The sequence below is a fragment of the Heloderma suspectum genome, chromosome 2 (assembly GCF_057233095.1).
Source record: "Heloderma suspectum isolate Gila_16-S chromosome 2, 16-S_ref, whole genome shotgun sequence".
Classification (NCBI taxonomy): Eukaryota; Metazoa; Chordata; class Lepidosauria; order Squamata; family Helodermatidae; genus Heloderma; species Heloderma suspectum.
This window is the reverse complement of record NC_139459.1, coordinates 22,312,758-22,331,459: the sequence shown is the minus strand read 5'-3', so window position 1 is coordinate 22,331,459 and position 18,702 is coordinate 22,312,758. Positions and strand designations below refer to the sequence as shown.

Sequence of the window (18,702 nt, the reverse complement as noted above, 5' to 3'; positions counted from 1 at the left end):
ATATAGAAGGGGAAGAAATGGAAGCAGTGACAGATTTTATTTTCTTGGGCTCCAAGATCACCGCAGACGGTGACTGTAGCCATGAAATTAAAAGACGCTTGCTCCTTGGGAGGAAAGCTATGGCAAACCTAGACAGCATAGTAAGAAGCAGAGACATCACCTTGCCGACAAAGGTCCGTATAATCAAAGCTATGGTTTTCCCAGTAGTAATGTATGGCTGTGAGAGCTGGACTATAAGGAAGGCTGAGCGCCGAAGAATTGATGCTTTCGAACCATGGTGCTGGAGAAGACTCTTACGAGTCCCCTGGACTGCAAGGAGGTCAAATCAGTCAATCCTAGAGGAAATCAACCCTGACTGCTCATTGGAAGGACAGATACTGAAGCTGAAGCTCAAATATTTTGGCCACCTAATGCGAAGAGAAAACTCTCTGGAAAAGACCCTGATGCTGGGAAAGACTGAAGGCAAAAGGAGAAGGGGACGGCAGAGGATGAGATGGCTAGATAGCATCACCGATGCAATGAATATGGACTTGAGCACACTCCGGGAGAGAGCGCAGGACAGGAAGGCCTGGTGTGCTATGGTCCATGGGGTCACGAAGAGTCGGACACGACTGAACGACTGAACAACAACAACAACAACTTTGGTTGGGATACTGCAAAAAATACCCTACAAATATATGAGAGGTGTGTACATGTGTGCATGTGGGTTGGGGAGGAGGACAAAAATATCATGTGGATACTGGAAAAATAAGCAGTGGAGAGTTTCTGGCTCGTGGCTCTTGGCAACGTAAGGATGTTAGCTTCTGTGCTCGGGTTTGGACAATCACGGGGGAAAAGAAGCCATCATGGCTTTTCCCCCTGCCCCCATCACTAGCATGATTACCCACGCTGCAGTGTGGGTTGGTGTGTTGTCCGAACCCAGCACGCGGTGCAGCAGGGGTGACTTTGTACCAACCCTACAACCCACGACTTGCTGTAGAGGCTGTAGGGTCGGTACGAAACCACCCCTGCCATGCTGGGCGCCGGGTTTGGATGACATGGCAACCTGTGCTGCAGTGTGGGTAATTACGTAAACGATGGGCATGCACGCAGCATGCACAGAGGCAGGGGGAGAAGCCATGATGGTTTATTTTCCCCTCGTGATCCTCTGAACACCCTCTGTGTCTCAAGTAGAGTTCTAAAGGCCTGGAAAAGCCCCCAGAAAAATGGGAGAAAAAAATGGAAACATTCTGGAAAACCCCCCGTCCCCCTCCCAATTTTCCAAAAATCCCTAGGAACCCAACCCCCCAATGTTTTGCCACCCAAATTTTTCCATAGCCATCCTCCATTTTTTCTGTGTTTTGTTCAGGTCCTTTTTTCAGGTCAGGAATTTTTGCTATCTCTCCATTAGTAAAAGGAGTTTTAATCCAATGAAGTAAATTTATAGCCTGATCATAATTATGCTTATCAAAAGTAAATCAAAATTAGTAATTGTGCTTATGAATGCATAAACGCAACTACATTCTGGTGATGGTTATTAATCCTTTTTTATCTGCTATGCTTCCCGCCCCCCAAATCCTTTAATATAGAAAAGGAGATTTTTAAAACTAAATAGCTCTGCTTAGCTATTAGCAGAAATACAAAACTGGTATAGACGTAGGCAAAACGTTCAAGGTCTTCTGAGAAGTTACGGCTTTTTTGGACAGCTATTATTAACCCATCTGTGCTCTCCATTCAGTTATAGCAAATGAAAACAGTAAGACTCTATATACATTGAGTCCTTCATTAAACTATTGATCCCCCTTAGCATTATCCATAATGTTCCAGCGACTCAGCATGTCAACTGGTGCACAGCTAGTCTCTTTCCTTTCAATAACTTCTACAGTTTACAGAGAGGAGATCACAATGATTTATTTACCTGACATTTTCCAGTCCTGATGTCGTACAGGGCCACTGAACCATGGCGAGATCCAACTGCTATTCTGTGACTCCGTTCATAATAGCTGACCATGTAGAACCTGAATTGAACATTAGAACAAGTGAGATTTGATCAGACAGTATGTGATGTAAAACTGCATTATTATTTTGTTTACTCCATTCTGGTAATTAATATCAGTGCTAGTGTGAACATTTTATTTCATAGCTCAGTCCTACAAAGACACTTTAGCTGTGGCTAGGGATGCACAGATTTTGCTAAATCTGTTCTGTCTGTGTTTTGTGGATTGCCAGGCGTCTTTCGTTCCATTGTCCACTCGTTGAAGAAATCGGATTTTTTAAACCAGAATTTCGTTCTATTTGCACTAATTTGTATTAGTGTTAATAAGCACTGGTGCAAATGCACTAATGCTTATTAGTCAATGCAAATCACCGCTAGCGTGTATTAACTAATGCGCATTAGCACAAGTGCGCACTAGCACTAATGCTTTAAAAAAGCATTTCACTTCTTTTATTAAGATCTGTGGTGTCAGTACGCACAGTTTGGAAGAATATTAGTGCATGTGCGCGCGCACACACACACAGAAAGACAAACACACTCTACAGGTATTCTCAAATTGTATAATTCAGAAAGATGTTACAGAATATTTCTTTAGTTAGATTCTGCCCCTGATGAAGCACTATGCTTGAAACACATATAACATTTATTTTCTGGATTTATTTATTGAATCTTATCCCAACTCTTCTCACAAAGAGCCCAGGGGGGCATACATAGGAAGCTGCCTTATACTGAGTCAGACCGTGGTCCCTCCAGCCCAATATTATTAACACTGACAGGCAGTGACTCTCCAGGGTTTAGGCAGGATTCTTTCCTAGCCCTACCTGGAGATGCTGGGGACTCAACCTGGGCCTTCGGCATACAAAGTATGTGCTCTGCTACGGAGTTACAGCATGTTTGCCCTCCTTCTATATTTACAACAACCTTGTGAAGTACATTAGGTTGAGTGTGTGACAGGCCTAAGATCATCTAGCAAGCAGTGTAGGGATTTGAACCCAGAATATTCCAAGTCTAAGTCAAACATTAATTGCTATATCACAGTGGCAACCATTAAAGTACTAGTGGGCTTTTGTTTTATGGTACTCTTCTTTCTGCTGCAGGGATAACCCTTCTGGATTTTTTTTTTTTTTTTTAGTATAAGAACAGCTCTGATTACAAGTGAGGAATAACAAGTATATGCAGCACCAAAATCCTGAAAGCACATTAGGGAGCAATCCTATGGGAATAGACAGCCGCCTCCGAACTCGGAGGCGACCGCCCATCCAATACAGGGTGGGAGGAGTGAGGAGGGGATCGTCTCCTCCATGCTCCAGCTGTCCATTTGTGGTTAAATGGCTGCTTTTGGCTGTCTGGCCGCAGGACCTTGGAGTGCGGGGTGGGGGAGCTGGACGACACATAGGAAGTGTCGTACCAGCACTTCCAAACGCCCCGCCCTGCCCCTGGGAACACCCACTTTCCCCCGCTCCATGCTGCTCTTCCAAGCGTGGGGATGATCTGCACTGCCTACGAGGCGGCGGGGAGGGAGTGCGGAGGCAGTTCTCTGGAAATCAACCAATCCTATGGCCGTCTGGCCACTGTCTAGCGGCCACAAGACTGCTCCCTTACTTGTGTTAGCACGCAGCTCAGCACTTCTGAATTCACTGTGAGAAGAAATGGAAATTGGACCACAACAAATATACAGAGGTTTGATATAACGTTTGCTTTCCCCATTCCTTTCATGCATAAGGGGTAACAGCTAGATTACTGCTGATTATTAAACTAGGTGTTGATCTGGTGATCAAATGCCGAGAACTTTGGTCTTGTTTTATTTATTGCCTAGTATTGCTTCTACACTGCAGGTCTGGCTCACTGTTGCATGAAGGTGTCTTTCCCCATGACACAGTGCCAGGTGGATGTTTTCTGTTTGTCTCTGCATGACTCATTGCCTGAGTCAGCTGTTAGAATATATTTTTTAATATTGGGTTGGATCTAGGTTGTCCCTTCCACAAATGGAAGGGTTCTTGCAGTGATGCAGTGGGGTCTCTTATTGGAGGAAGGTGGTGGTGGGGGAGATGATTTCTGCCTTCTGCCCCAGGACCCATCTCCCACACTGTCCCAGAGGGTCTCACAATCCTCTGGAGCGGCTTTGAGAGAGCACGGGGCCGTGGGGAGAATTAGCAATCAGGAAAATTGCTTCCTTCCTCTAGCGGGAGCTTCTCAAGATCCAGCGCATTTTATTTTTGTTGGATAACAGGAACAACTCTGCATGCTTCCAGAAACTAGGGGGTGATAGAGAACATCCAGTAGCTTGATCAGTTTCTATTTCTTCCTCCCTCCCCTTCCTTCTTCCTCCGTCTCTGCAACAAGCAAGAGTGCCATGCAGCCCTTTCCCTGAAGGAAGCAAGTAGCCATATGCCTTCGCTCACTTACTCCCAGCATTAGGAAATGCTTGTAGTTAAACAGTTAGATAGCCTTCTCTGCCCCTTCATGGATCATTGCCTTGTTGTGGCGAAGGGGCTTGTGTAACTCAGTGAAGCCATAAGCTATGCCGTGCAGGGCCACCCAAGACGGACAGGTCATGGCGGAGAGTTCTGACAAAATGTGGTCCACTGGAGAAGGAAATGGCAACCCACTCCAGTATTCTTGCCAAGAAAACCCCATGGAACATATCACAAGGCTAAAAGAGATGACGCCGGAAGAGGAGACCCTCAGGTCGGAAGGTGTCCAATATACTACTGGGGAAGAGCAGAGGGTATTTCCAAGTAGCGCCAGAAAGAGTGAAGCGGCTGGGCCAAGGCCAAAAGGACACTCAGCTGTGGATGTGTCTGGTGGTGAAAAGAAAATCCGATGCTGTAAAGAACAGTATTGTTTAGGAACCTGGAATGTCAGATCAATGAATCAAGGTAAGCTGGAGGTGGTCAAACATGAGATGGCAAGATTGAACATCGACATCTTGAGAATCAGCGAACTAAAATGGACAAGCATGGGTGAATTTAATTCAGGTGACCATCATATCTACTACTGTGGGCAAGAATCCCTTGGAAGAAATGGAGTAGCACTCATAGTCAACAAAAGGGTGGGAAAAGCAGTACTGGGGTACAATCTCAAAAACGATAGAATGATCTCAGTACGAATCGAAGGCAAACCATTCAACATTACAGTAATTCAAGTCTATGCCCCAACCACTGAGGCCGAAGAAGCTGAGGTTGATCGGTTCTATGAAGACCTACAACACCTTCTAGAACTAACACCAAAAAAAGATGTCCTCTTCATCATAGAGGATTGGAATGCTAAAGTAGGAAGTCAAGAAATCACCGGGATAACAGGCAAGCATGACCTTGGTGTACAAAATGAAGCAGGACAAAGGCTAATAGAGTTTTGCCAAGAGAACACGCTGATCATAGCAAACATGCTTTTCCAACAGCACAAGAGGCGATTCTACACATGGACATCATCAGATGGTCAATATCGAAATCAGACTGATTATGTCCTTTGCAGCCAAAGATGGAGAAGCTCTATACAGTCAGTAAAAACAAGACCTGGAGCTGACTGTGGCTCAGATCATGAGCTTCTTGTTGCAAAATTTCAGCTTAAATTGAAGAACATAGGGAAAACCACTAAACCATTCAGGTATGACCTAAATCATATCCCTTATGAATATACAGTGGAGGTGAGGAATAGATTTAAGGGATTAGACCTGATAGACAGAGTGCCTGAGGAACTATGGACGGAGGTGCGTAACATTGTTCAGGAGGCAGCAACTCAATCCATCCCAAAGAAAAAGAAATGCAAGAAAGCCAAGTGGCTGTCTGATGAGGCTTTACAAGTAGCTGATGAAAGAAGGGAAGCAAAAAGCAAGGGAGATAGGGGAAGATATATCCAACTGAATGCAGATTTCCAGAGAATAGCAAGGAGAGACAAGAAGGCCTTCTTAAATGGACAATGCAAAGAAATCGAGGAAAACAAGAGAATGGGAAAGACTAGAGATCTTTTCAAGAAAATCGGAGATCTCAAGGGAACATTTTGTGGAAAGACGGGCATGATAAAGGACAAAGAAGGCAGGGACCTAACAGAAGTAGATGAGATTAAGAAGAGGTGGAAAGAATACACGGAAGAACTATACAGGAAAGATCTGAATGTCCCTGATAGCCATGATAGTGTGGTCACTGAACTTGAGCCGGACATCCTCGAGAGTGAAGTCAAGTGGGCCTTAGGAAGCATTAGTAACAACAAAGCTAGCGGAGATGACAGCATTCCAGCTGAGCTATTTAAAATCCTAAAAGATGATGCTGTTAAAGTGCTGCACTCAATATCCCAACAAATCTGGAACACTCAGCAGTGGCCACAAGACTGGAAAAGGTCAGTTTACATTCCTATTCCAAAGAAGGGCAACGCCAAAGAGTGTTCAAACTACTGCACAATTGCGCTCATTTCACATGCATGCCAGCAAGGTGATGCTCAAAATCCTACAAGCTAGGCTTCAGCAGTATGTGAACTGAGAACTACTGGAAGTACAAGCTGGGTTTCGAAGAGGCAGAGGAACTAGAGATCAAATCGCCAACATTCGCTGGATCATGGGGAAAGCAAGAGAATTCCAGAAAAACGTCTATTTCTGCTTCATTGACTATGCTAAAGCCTTTGATTGTGTGGTTCACAACAAACTCTGGCAAATTCTGAAAGAGATGGGAGTACCAGACCACCTTACCTGTCTCCTAAGAAACCTTTATGAGGGTCAAGAAGCAACAGTAAGAACCAGACATGGAACAACCGACTGGTTCAAAATTGGGAAAGGAGTACGACAAGGCTGCATATTGTCACCCTGCTTATTTAACTTATATGCAGAGTACATCATGGGAAACACCGGGTTGGATGAATCACAGGTCGGAATTAAGATTGCCGGGAGAATTATCAACAACCTCAGATACGCAGACGATACCATCCTAATGGCAGAAAGCGAAGAGGATCTAAAGAGCCTCTTGTTGAGGGTGAAAGAGGAGAGTGCAAATGCTGGTTTGAAACTCAACATCAAAAAAACTAAGATCATGGCATCTGGCCCCATCACTTCCTGGCATATAGAAGGGGAAGAAATGGAAGCAGTGACAGATTTTATTTTCTTGGGCTCCAAGATCATCGCAGACGGTGACTGTAGCCATGAAATTAAAAGACGCTTGCTCCTTGGGAGGAAAGCTTTGGCAAACCTAGACAGCATAGTAAGAAGCAGAGACATCACCTTGCCGACAAAGGTCCGTCTAATCAAAGCTATGGTTTTCCCAGTAGTAATGTATGGCTGTGAGAGCTGGACTATAAGGAAGGCTGAGCGCCAAAGAATTGATGCTTTCAAACTGTGGTGCTGGAGAAGACTCTGACGAGTCCCCTGGACTGCAAGGAGGTCAAATCAGTCCATCCTAAAGGAAATCAACCCTGACTGCTCATTGGAAGGACAGATACTGAAGCTGAAGCTCAAATATTTTGGCCACCTAATGCGAAGACAAAACTCAGTGGAAAAGACCCTGATGCTGGGAAAGACTGAAGGCAAAAGGAGAAGGGGACAGCAGAGGATGAGATGGCTAGATAGCATCACTGATGCAATGAATATGGACTTGAGCATGCTCCGGGAGAGAGCCCAGGACAGGAAGGCCTGGCGTGCTATGGTCCATGGGGTCGCGAAGAGTCGGACACGACTGAACGACTGAACAACAACAACAAGCCTTCTCTGACGATATTTATAAAAGCACTAATAAAGTTGATTTGAACTTCTTTTAAGCTGGCTCTAGCCTGCATTTATTGCCTCCAGTACTAAATGCTGTGTTGCCATTTTATCCCTATATAGAGCAACTCTGCTTTAAGTCACACCAGATTTTCCAACAATTTTAAGGTTATTATAAGCAGTCTTGAGATCCTTTGCAGGACCTGTTGGAGGGATATACATTTGAAACAACCCCATGATATGAGAGAGAAAGCAACTCTTTAAAAACAGGAATATGATTTGAATGCAAATACTGGTAGTTTTTATTTTTCAATGTGGAGGGTAAAAGACAAAATGTACCTTATCTGATGTCACTGATTCTAAATATGTCTAGATCTGAATAGATAAATGAGTATATGAATGCTGAACATGTGATTGTGAAGTGCAAGAAGATTTTACTGTAAGGAATTATGAAGCCTGGGGTCATAGAAAGATGTGCAGAACTATTTAATATGGTTGACCAAAATTCAGGTAATAAAATGAAAATGATACTAAGCTGTTGCTTCGTTGCAGTTTGTTATATGTACAATAACAGATTAGGAGAGAGTAACAGGTTGTTCGTGTTGTACAGACTGGGAATCAATAGAGCAGTGAGAATTTTAGGCAAGACTATTTTGGGAATCTAAATTTATACACAGTTTGTCTTCCTTGAAATCCCTGGCCATCCTCTACTAGCAATGTATCCTGTGCAAAAGAACAGAGCTTTGCTATTGTGCAGGCTTGCACAACTTGTGACCCACCAAGCTTAATGCAGCTCACCAGCTATGAAAAGAAGGGGAATGGGAACTAAATCTGAGGTCTATATTGTAGGGGTGGCATGTGTTAACCTTGTATCATGGACCACGTTTGCAACACTTTTAAACAAAAGTGTGATGGCTGTTAATGATGGCAAAGGATGTTTGCCGCAAAGCATCTCCTCCACTGAGGTTATTTCGTGCCTAAGACCCAAATGTCTTCTTTGTGGCAATGCTGCATTTCCTAGAGTGGCAAAGAAGTCAACTTGGGATATAACTACACCAGAAGCATCTATCAGTTTCATCCTAGTTTAACTCAAGATGATTGTCTTGACAGTGCTAGTTTTTAAATCAGAAATCACACTTCTATCAAAATCATTCATATACTCTTATATCTATTCAGATCTAGACATATTTAGAATCAGTGACATCAGATAAGGTACATATTTTGTGAATTTCTACCACAGAAAATCTTGCTGTTAATAGTTACAGAAGGAAATCTGTAGTCCTCCTTAATTTGAAGGACAAGAAAGACATCAGGTAGTTTATCCACTAAGCCCCAGAATACTGTGCCAAACTGAAATATTGGAAGCTTGGACACAGGGAAAATGAACATTATTTGTTCTGAGGCCAATCACATAGATGAAGCCATATACAAGTGCCATAAATACAGGTGCATATGCAGGTGAGAGACAGTGTAGTGTAGTGATTAGAGTGTTGGACTGGGACTGCGGAGACAATGCACCCCCAAGCCACATTTAAGAATAATCTGCTTAAAAATTATTTGGGTGAAATAGGTGAAGGATTTGATGATTCCTATCCTACTAGGTATTTGAAAATGAATCCTCTAATCTGAGAGAAAATAATTTTAAAATATATCAACAATGGTATGTATGTAATGCCATACAAATTTAAACTAACTTATACCAGGGTCATTATTATTGCTGGCGCTGTGGGGCAATTCATAGATCTTTTTTGGAGCTGTGGAAAATGATTTTACATTATACCAAGGAAATTACAGGGCTGTAAGATCCCAAAAGACTTTTTATGCTTGTTGCTGTATTACCTTAATTTAGTTGTGGAAGGAACTAACTCCTCGAAAAATGGCAGTTGCCCAATACTGGAAAAAAACATTTTTCAATAACATTATCAGAATTGTTCCATAGAATCTGTGAACTGCCATAGCTTCAAAATTGACATATTATATGAATGTTGAAGATGGATGTCCCGTGCAAAATCAGTTCATAAAGAGAAAAGCATTATTTGCATGTTTTTAACAATAAATTTCAAGAAGATGTTAAGACATCTGCACAGTTTTCTTTTGTATAATGAAGTTGTTTGTTTAACAGCTATTCTATTTTGTATGTTTGTGTAATATGAGTCCTTCCGTACTGTTCTATTGTAATGCTTTTCTATTGTTATGACTAAATTAGGAAGAAAAAAGAGAGACCTCATTTAAAGTCTAAATAAGATTTATTCCAAAGATTTACAACATTCCTCTATGCTCCTGTATATTCCAAGTGTGACGGTAAGTGCACACTTAGGCTCACACTTTGGTGGTCCCTTGAGATGCAGCCTCTTGCTGTTACTGCTGCTACTGCTAAGCTTTGGCTGCAGGAAATAAGGCTGTGATCAGTGCACATAACTAAAAAATCTTAGAGAATCTCAGAGAATCCTCATCAGCCTGCTGAACTGGAGGTCTAAACAGAGGTCATGAGGAGGTCCCCACAGGAGGGGAAGGGTGTGATGGTTGGTGGACTTGCATTTCCCCTATTAGTCCTGCAGAGCTATCTGGCTGCTACCGCTATTGTTGACTGTAGGGAATGAGGCTGTGTGGCAAGACTGCAGCCAAATATTGGATCCTGAGGAACTGATATGAAAACTGAAAGCAATGAGAATGGGCATATAGTAGAAATCAGAACCACATCTTCCGTTATGTTAGATCCACCAGTATGCAAGTTTTATTTTTCTGGTCTCTGGAGAGGCTTGAAAAACATAAAAACCTTGGCTGCCAAGTCTGTTACTTAAGGATAAATTGACATTCTTATTCACAATGACCCTTGGGCCAGTATTCTTGGTGATTTCCCTCCCTTCTGCCTTCCTCCCCCATCACGTGCATCCCAAATTCCTGCATTGCAGTTTCCTGGGATCTGAGTATCACCCTTCTCTCTCCATTGATGCTTCCATTCTTTTCTGCTTCTACTCCATCTCCTTATGCTAATACAACCACCACCACTGATGCTCCATCATATTCAGGGCTGATTTAAAAGTTATAACCTGTACATGGAGGTCATCAATAAGCTGGTGGCAGTTCCACGCAGTGGAACATATAAAGCCTTTGACCCCTTGTATGCTTCCATGTGTGTGCAATGCTTGCATGCAAGCATGGTATAACCCAGGTGGCAGACACTGTAAATGTATGGACTACAGCAGTTTCTCTCATGCCTGCCAGTTTACTCAATGAATTCTGGAATATTTAGATTGCTAATTAATTGTTAACTATGCATTTAATGTCACCATATTTTTAAGTTCTATAAATGAAAAGATATAAATCACCATCCACAGAGAATTAGAACCAATTTGCAAATATATGCAGGAGTAACTGAAAATGTAAAACATAAGATAGCATGAAACCAATCTAATTACTTCCTTACAAATCTAAAAGAGCAATATAAGCACCCATCTATCAGATGGTGTTCAGCTGTGCATCAATGGACAGAGCACAATCCACTGGGAACTTCTCCTGTGCAAGATCTACTGTAACAAACGGCAGAGGACATGCAGAGGAATACCAATATTCTGTTGTGTAGTTCCCATTCATTTCAATAAGTCTTCAGCAATAGAAGTTCCCAGTGGATTATCTTCATTTAATCTTAATCCCAAACACCATAAAGTCTACAGTTCAGTGATATCATCCTTTAAAGGCAAGCACACACATAACGATTGTGCCAAAGATCTTGCTGAATGAAGGCCTAAATAAGTCTTAGGAAATAGAGGATGCCCTGCTATGCGTAACATTTTCAAAATGTCAAAAGCTACATTACCCTATGCCTAACACAATTACTACTACTATTTTATTGTTTCATCTTGTAGGATTTCTGTCTGGCATTTTAGTGGGCACATAAAATAGAATACAAGATTACCCAAAATATCAGAAGTGATCACTCCTAGCATAGCACTATGAAGAGATACTGGCTATCATCCAGAGAGTTCTGCACAACAAGTGGTCCAAGACAGTTGATGGGGATTGTGTGTGGCTATATAATTTACAATATGGCTGGTTTGGGAATCCTAACTTCTCACTGCAAAGTGGATGAAGACTGCATTTACTAACTGTTCTCTTCATGGACACTATGATCCAGATGAACATCTAAATAATAACAGTAATGAAACACCCTAGGAGTTTGGGAAAATTGAGGTTCCCCACCACTGATTCCTGCAGCATATAGGTATAAAAAGAAAGTGAAATGTAGATGCCCAAATGAGGTTTGTAATGTGTACCCTCTAAAACTGTAAGTTGTTGGCCATCGTTTTAGTGGATACAGATGCAAGATGTTTAATATATGCCGGATAAAATGAGATGCTTACCCTTATTAAGGACCAATAATTGAGCTCTGAGATTAAACTAATGTACTTTGCAATACAGCTGTTTTGCAAACTAACTTTTTTTGCTTTGATCTACAAAGCATGCTCCAGGGCAGCCTTAATCCTGGTAAACAAAATTGTTTTGGAATCTTCAATGAACATGAATGGGAAATGCAATTCTTAGGGCTGTTTTAACTAACTGATTAAATTTTGCAGACCTAGAGATTAGCTTTAGCTGTGGCAAAAAGCAAGTGTGCAGGGAAGGAGTCTCTCAGGGCAGTACAAGACTTCTATATATGTACAACACTTGAATGCCACTTTTCAATTCAGGATTTGTCATGAGGGGCAGGGCCAAATCAGGAAAGTGATAAAGGTCAGGTCACAAATGGATTATCTGGGTATGACAAATGAGGAAGGGGTTGCATGCCAGGGGTACAACAACTGACTAGCACTTAAATGGAGCTTGCTTCCTGACTCAGAGGAGGTCCAGTACAGGAATGTATCTGCAGCTACAAAGGACATAATGGAGGATGGGAGCAGGGCTGGTCCAACACATTTTGTAGCCTGAGTCAGAACAGCAAATGCCACCCCTCCCAGTACCCAAGATTGATCAATTTATTTTTATAGCTGAGGCAGAAAATCCCACAAGTACCTCTCCCCCTCCCCTTTAATCATATTACAATACAACAATAATACATTAAATTGTTAGCAATTTGCTGCCCTTTCAAGACACCCCAAATCAGCAGCCTGGGTTGGCCAACTCACTCTGCTCAATGGTAGGGCCAGCCTTGAGGGGCACCTGACACCAACCTGTTTCCTGTTTTGAACAGGAGAGTCTTGCTAGGTCTCTCCACCACTCTGAAAGAGTAATTATTTGTTTCTCATGTTAATATGGAGGCTGCATAAGAGTCTAACACCTTGAGACCAAACAGGTCATTGTGGCAGAAAACTAATGGGCAATGGCTCTTAATAATAAATCCCCTTTGGACTGCTTTAACCCAGCCTTGTGACCTCCAGTTCTGCTGGACTACAACTTCCAGAATCTGAGATGCTCGGAATTGTAGTCCAATACATCTGGAGGGCTCCAGGTTGGGGAAGGCTGCTTTAACTCATGTTGGGGTATGGCCAATAGCGCTCTTCTGTCCAGTCCTCCATCTCTGCTGAAACAGAAAACAGAACTGGCATCAGTCACTTCATTTAAAGACATTTGTTATCATTGATAACAAGAACTCAGATGAAAAATGCCTCTTGGCATTGTTTGGAGTGTCAGTACTACAGGATAACAACGGGTATGAAATTGCACAATTGATCAATATAACAGGGAGATCATTGTGACATTAAGGGTGCAATCCTATGCGGGTTTAGGCAGAAAAAGACCTACAACTCCCACCATGCCTCAGCCAGCTTTTTTTTTCTGTCTAAACATGCATAGGATTGCACCTTAACAGATTTAGTAACAGGATTATGTCAAGTGTTTCCACTTGGATTCCCGCCAGAGCTACAGTGCAAAATCATAAAAAGAAGCTAATCTGTCCTGTCATTAGTAGAATGCTGTATAATTTTTATAGTAGCCATAATTATGTACAATAAGATATAATGCATGCTATTTAATGCAATTTAAAAGGCAATGTGTCTCTATTAAACAAGCTTCCAGGATAGAGAGTTTTTATCACATTAATTCCAATTTGTCCTTGCTTTTGCACTTCAGGTATGTGACAAAATGGGTTTTCAGTGGCATGCCCAGAACTCCAGTTCCTCTCTTACTTTAACAACTTGCTAAACTAAACTCACTACTGGTGTCATAACTGTCTATATTCTATAGTTTGTAACAGCAGTAGAAGAAGCATCTTCCCTCATGCTACTGGAGGTAGTTCCATACCTTTATGGAGTAGATAGGGCAATGGAGGGTAGTGTTATACCAGTATTCCTGCAGCAAACATGAAAGGTTAAAATGACATACCTGCATATTTAAATACCTGTGGTACAATGCACCTGGGAACCCTCACTGGGCTGAGTCTCCCCAGAGCACATACATTGGTGTTTAAAGATATGGTTATGCTGACTACATTTTCATGGTTCTGGAGTGTGATGAGAAGGTGCAGGAAATTGTTGGGCATCAGAAAATTTTTACAAAATGCTGCCAACAAACATCAGGGGTGCTCTGCTTGGGAGTGCCATCTGGTTGACCACTGGTGGAAATAGAGTAATGGACTGGGTGGAGCTTTGGTATGATCTAGCAAAGTGGTTCTTAATGTTTGGCTATTATTTCACAAGAGACAGTTAGAACAGCAGTGCTAGAAGGCTACGGAGCAATGTCAGCTTGATTTCTCCACTTACAGACCACTTGAAGCTTTGCTCAAGACCTTCATTTTGTTGTTATTTTAGTTTCTAAGGCTTAAATAGTTTCTCCACATCTCAAGAAAGTTAAATGTTGTGAAGTTAGAATCTCAGTCAGTTGCCTTCAGTTGCTTTAATAAGAGACGCTAAGAATGCAATTTAATGTGATTTATCTGGAGTACATGTGGTTTTCATGCGAACAAATGTGGCCTTAAAAGATTGCACGATTAGCTGTCAACTGCATTTTACTGCCACTGAGAAAGAGCATCAGGGTCCTCTCTACCACACTAGCAAATTGTAAAAGGAGGTATTTCTGAAAGCAAAAACTTTAACATTTGACGATTCACAAGGAATTCACAAGGGGTATGACCTCCTCCTGTAATACCTTCCTGGAACATGCAGGGCTGCTGAGCTTACAAACTGATCAGGATGGAGAGCTTGCACCAGTTGTGTGATCTGGTGCTTACATGTGGAGGGTGGAATGTGGCCGCCCTTATTTAAACTGCCACTGTCACACATCGCCACAACATCGTATGCGCAGAAACAATGTACGTGAACCGTGGAGGCATGGCTTGTATACTCATAATTTCACATGAATCTGGCTTGGCAGCAAACCTGCCATAAGCACCACATTCTTCTGGAAGCCATTACATGGGGGCTGCCGGCTATATGAACATGTCTCAGTTTCATTTCTGGATGTGATCTTTGAGGCCATTGCTTTTTCCTGCTAGCTGTGCTACTTGACCACACACACATTTGGGAACTGTTATTGTTGAGCCAAAATCCCCCCCCCCCCCCCCCCCCGGCTATGAAGGGAAAACAAAATGTTCTCCTCAATTACTGGTGACGGCATTCACATTCCCTGCCGCTGATCACTGTTTTACTTGAATTTTTCCTACCCAGAAGATGTCAGAGAGATGGCAAGAAGTACGGCTTTCTGCTCCTGCCCTCACTCTAATTTGAGTTCATGACTGGTGGGGGCACGATAGCCGCTGCTGCCAGGTCCAGATGAATGGACTGCAGAAAAAAGCGAGGGCAGAGGTTTTTCAAACCTCTTCCCAACAGTCACCACTTTTCAAGCTGAAAGTTCTTCTTCAAGCAACTTTTGGCTTAGTCCTAACCATGACATTCCCTCCATGGTATTGAATTAGATTGACTCAATGTTCATTGATCCAAACCCTTTAGGTAGCTTTCCTGGGGCAGGGAATTCCTTTGCCTATTTCAAGAGATGAGAGTAAAACCATAGGATAGTATTGACAACAGTTGCAAAACCTGCTCATCAACCAATCTCTGTATCCATGTTTTCATACTGTGATCCTACCTGCAGATAGCTGGAAAGCACTCTTGAAGTCCCTTTTTCTTAACTAATGAACCTTCAAGACAGTACATGATGATGTCCATAACCTATGAGTAAAAAATAAACCATGTATCATTGGTAATTACACAAAAATATTTATATGTTTCCTAATTCTAGGTTTTGATGACCCATAACACAATGTGGCAAGAGAAAAGTTCAACTATAACTATTTGTGACATGAGTATCACTGGCACTGCTGTTTAAAGAATAGCCACAACGTAATACTTCATATTTCTGTTTCAAGGGTTCAAATAATTTCTTATGCATTTTCTCAGGCAGTTGTACATTTTATCACCTCATTTGAATCTCAGTTGAAAATGCTTCCCAGTGGCAGTGAAGAAGCTTAAAATGTCTACTAGTCCACACGTTGTTCCAGTTCCACACAGCACATGCACAACAACACTAGCAGTACCAATGCAGTGACAGTGCTTGGCAGGCGCCGCTTCACTGGAATGGTATAAAGAGGATTTAATCATGTGTGGGGTGGACCCTCTCAACTGTCTCTTGAGCACTCGGATTCCAAACTAACCCTGTAGCACTGTAGGCCATTATCAGCCCCATATTATACGGACTGGGGTGGGGATAGTGGTTTGCCTTTTTCTTCTTTCCCCAGTTATTCATCTGTCTTCTTCTTCTTCTTCTTCTTCTTCTTCTTCTTCTTCTTCTTCTTCTTATTTTACCTTTGGAACTCTTTTTATCTTTTGATGATCCCTTTGATTGTCAGCCACTTGCCTTCTCACCCTGACTATTGCCTTTGATCTCCATGTCTCCCCCATCCCATGCTTTTAATCCCTTGTGCACTAAATACTATTAGCTTTCTACCCTTTCTCTCTGAAATTCCCTCATCTGTCTATCACACCATCTCCCTTAACCTGATTTACCTGCCATCTTCTCCCTGCTCCACCATGCAACCTTTCTATAGCTCCAGCTTATTGACCTATCTACCATCTCTGCCTTCTACCATCTCCCTTTTTTCCAATCAGTCCTCTTGCTCCTACACTAAACACCCTCACCCAATTAATTTCCCACGTCGTCCTTTCCTTTAGTCTTCCCCTGTATACATAGCCACAATTCTTTATTTAATTTCATTTGATCCTGTTTTTCTGCACATAAATGGATGCAAAATGGCATACAACAGAAACACCTAAAATAAATATGAAAATCAATTACAAATAAATGTTACAATAAAACAGTTGGGAAAAAACCCTCAACAAACACTATCAAAAACAGCAGAAAATAATTATAAACGGAACACCTGCCTGAATAAATGTATTTACAAACTGTCTAAAAATGCAAAGAGAGGGAACCTGATGGTTCTCCCTGAGGAGGCAGAGGAGGCTGGTGGCTCAGATTTCAGTGGGGCGGCGCTTCCATTCTGGGTTTTAGTTACAACCGGCCAGAAGTCTAAAGGAATTATCCGAAGTGCTGGACCTATTTTAGGGATAGGGTTCAGCACTGTGGATAGCTCCTTTAGACTTCTGGCCGGTTGTAACTAAAACCCAGGATGGAATCTCTGCCCCACCGAAATTGGAACCACCAGTGCCCCCTCCCCCGCCAGAAGGTATTCCTTCTCTGTGGTACCGTTGTTTAAGATCCTGGCTTGCTGGTTTAATTTCCTGTCTTGTCCCAAAGCTGGTAACTGTGCTCAAACTAAATGGGAAACTATGGTTAATTAGAGGTTTCCTGGTTGAACTGTACCTTGCGCAAAGGGAGAAGCAAAGGCTCTGCATAATGTGGAAGCAATTTCAAGCAATCTCCATGGGGGAATCATGTGAAGTACACAGGCCAAGATTTTGTGATTAGGGTACTATATGCATATTACTATCTGGATAACAAGTAGCCTCTGTGTAGTACATATACATGCGTGAAGAAACAAAGGATTAGTGACAAAGGAAGATGCCTTATTCTGAGTCAGATCATTGGTCTCTCTAGCTCAATGTTGTCTACACTGACTATTAGTGGCTCTCCGTGGTTTCACATCAGAGTCTTTTCCAGCCTTATCTAGAGATGCTGAGAATTGAACCTGGGACCTTTTGCATGCTATCTACCACTGAGCTATGTCCCTTAATTAAGTTACCCTACATTGTAGATTGTTAGATTTAACGTCCTTGAAATGCTTTGCAAAGATTGTGATTCCTTTTACCAGCAGGTGGGCCAATGAAAAGACACTTGTCTTGTCATCTCAAATACAGATTATATATAAACATAAATGCCATCAGCACCTAAAAGCCCTGTGGAAATTTCAAGCTCAGCCTGCCAAATAAAAAACACATACATGCATAATAAAAGACAGCTTTACCTCTACAAGGAGATCCACAACATCAGTGGGCATTTTTTCAATAAGTATTTCAATAACCCTCAGAATTTCTCCTTTGGCCCGAGCCAAGGTAGTGGTATGAATATTCTGTTGAGACTGAGTATTTGCTTGGAGAGCGGTGTGCCTGTGCACCTACAAAAAGCAGTAGGATTATTAGGGATGCTTAGAGTTTTTTCCCATTCAAATTTCTCCCTGAATTTGGGATTCCAACTTACCAAGTAGCAAGTTTTCCACACAGCAAGTTTGCCAAGTAGCACTGATGTGTTAGTATCCCATCATTCTTCCGTTTTGATATTCATAGTTGGCACAGACTGCTACCCACACACACTTTGCTGCATTTCTCCATCTGTGTCCTCCCCCCGACCCGGAAAGGTTACCAAAGCACATGAGTGCACACACACATTGATTTAGCACCATGCCAAAAAAAAGAAGTCTTAATAGGATCACATCAAGATTCCTTTTTCACACTGTGATTTAATCAATGCACGTATGTGCTCAGGAGCATCAGTAGCAAGGGGAGGGGGATGTGACCTAAAAACTGTGGCAAACTGAATATTTACCAATTTCAAAATGTGTTTCAGGAATTTCCACGTTATAAAACAGAAGGCAAGTGGAGCGGAACACAGGGCAGAGCCATCCTACAGAACACTAATGAAACAGAATGGGAAATATCTA

At 42.2% G+C, this 18,702-nt stretch overlaps 1 protein-coding gene across 7 annotated transcripts in view; it reads right to left on the bottom strand.

The window, feature by feature from the left end:
• WDR7 (WD repeat domain 7) overlaps positions 1-18,702 on the bottom strand; it is a 307,789-nt gene that overhangs the window by 74,371 nt on the left and 214,716 nt on the right. For all 7 annotated transcript variants that reach the window (XM_084832958.1, XM_084832957.1, XM_084832964.1 and 4 more), the window contains 3 exons: positions 18,010-18,159; positions 15,675-15,757; positions 1,898-1,997 (listed from right to left, as the gene is read on the bottom strand). In XM_084832958.1, the coding sequence (XP_084689084.1) occupies positions 1,898-1,997; positions 15,675-15,757; positions 18,010-18,159 (333 nt within the window). The remainder of the gene's footprint in view (positions 1-1,897; positions 1,998-15,674; positions 15,758-18,009; positions 18,160-18,702) is intronic.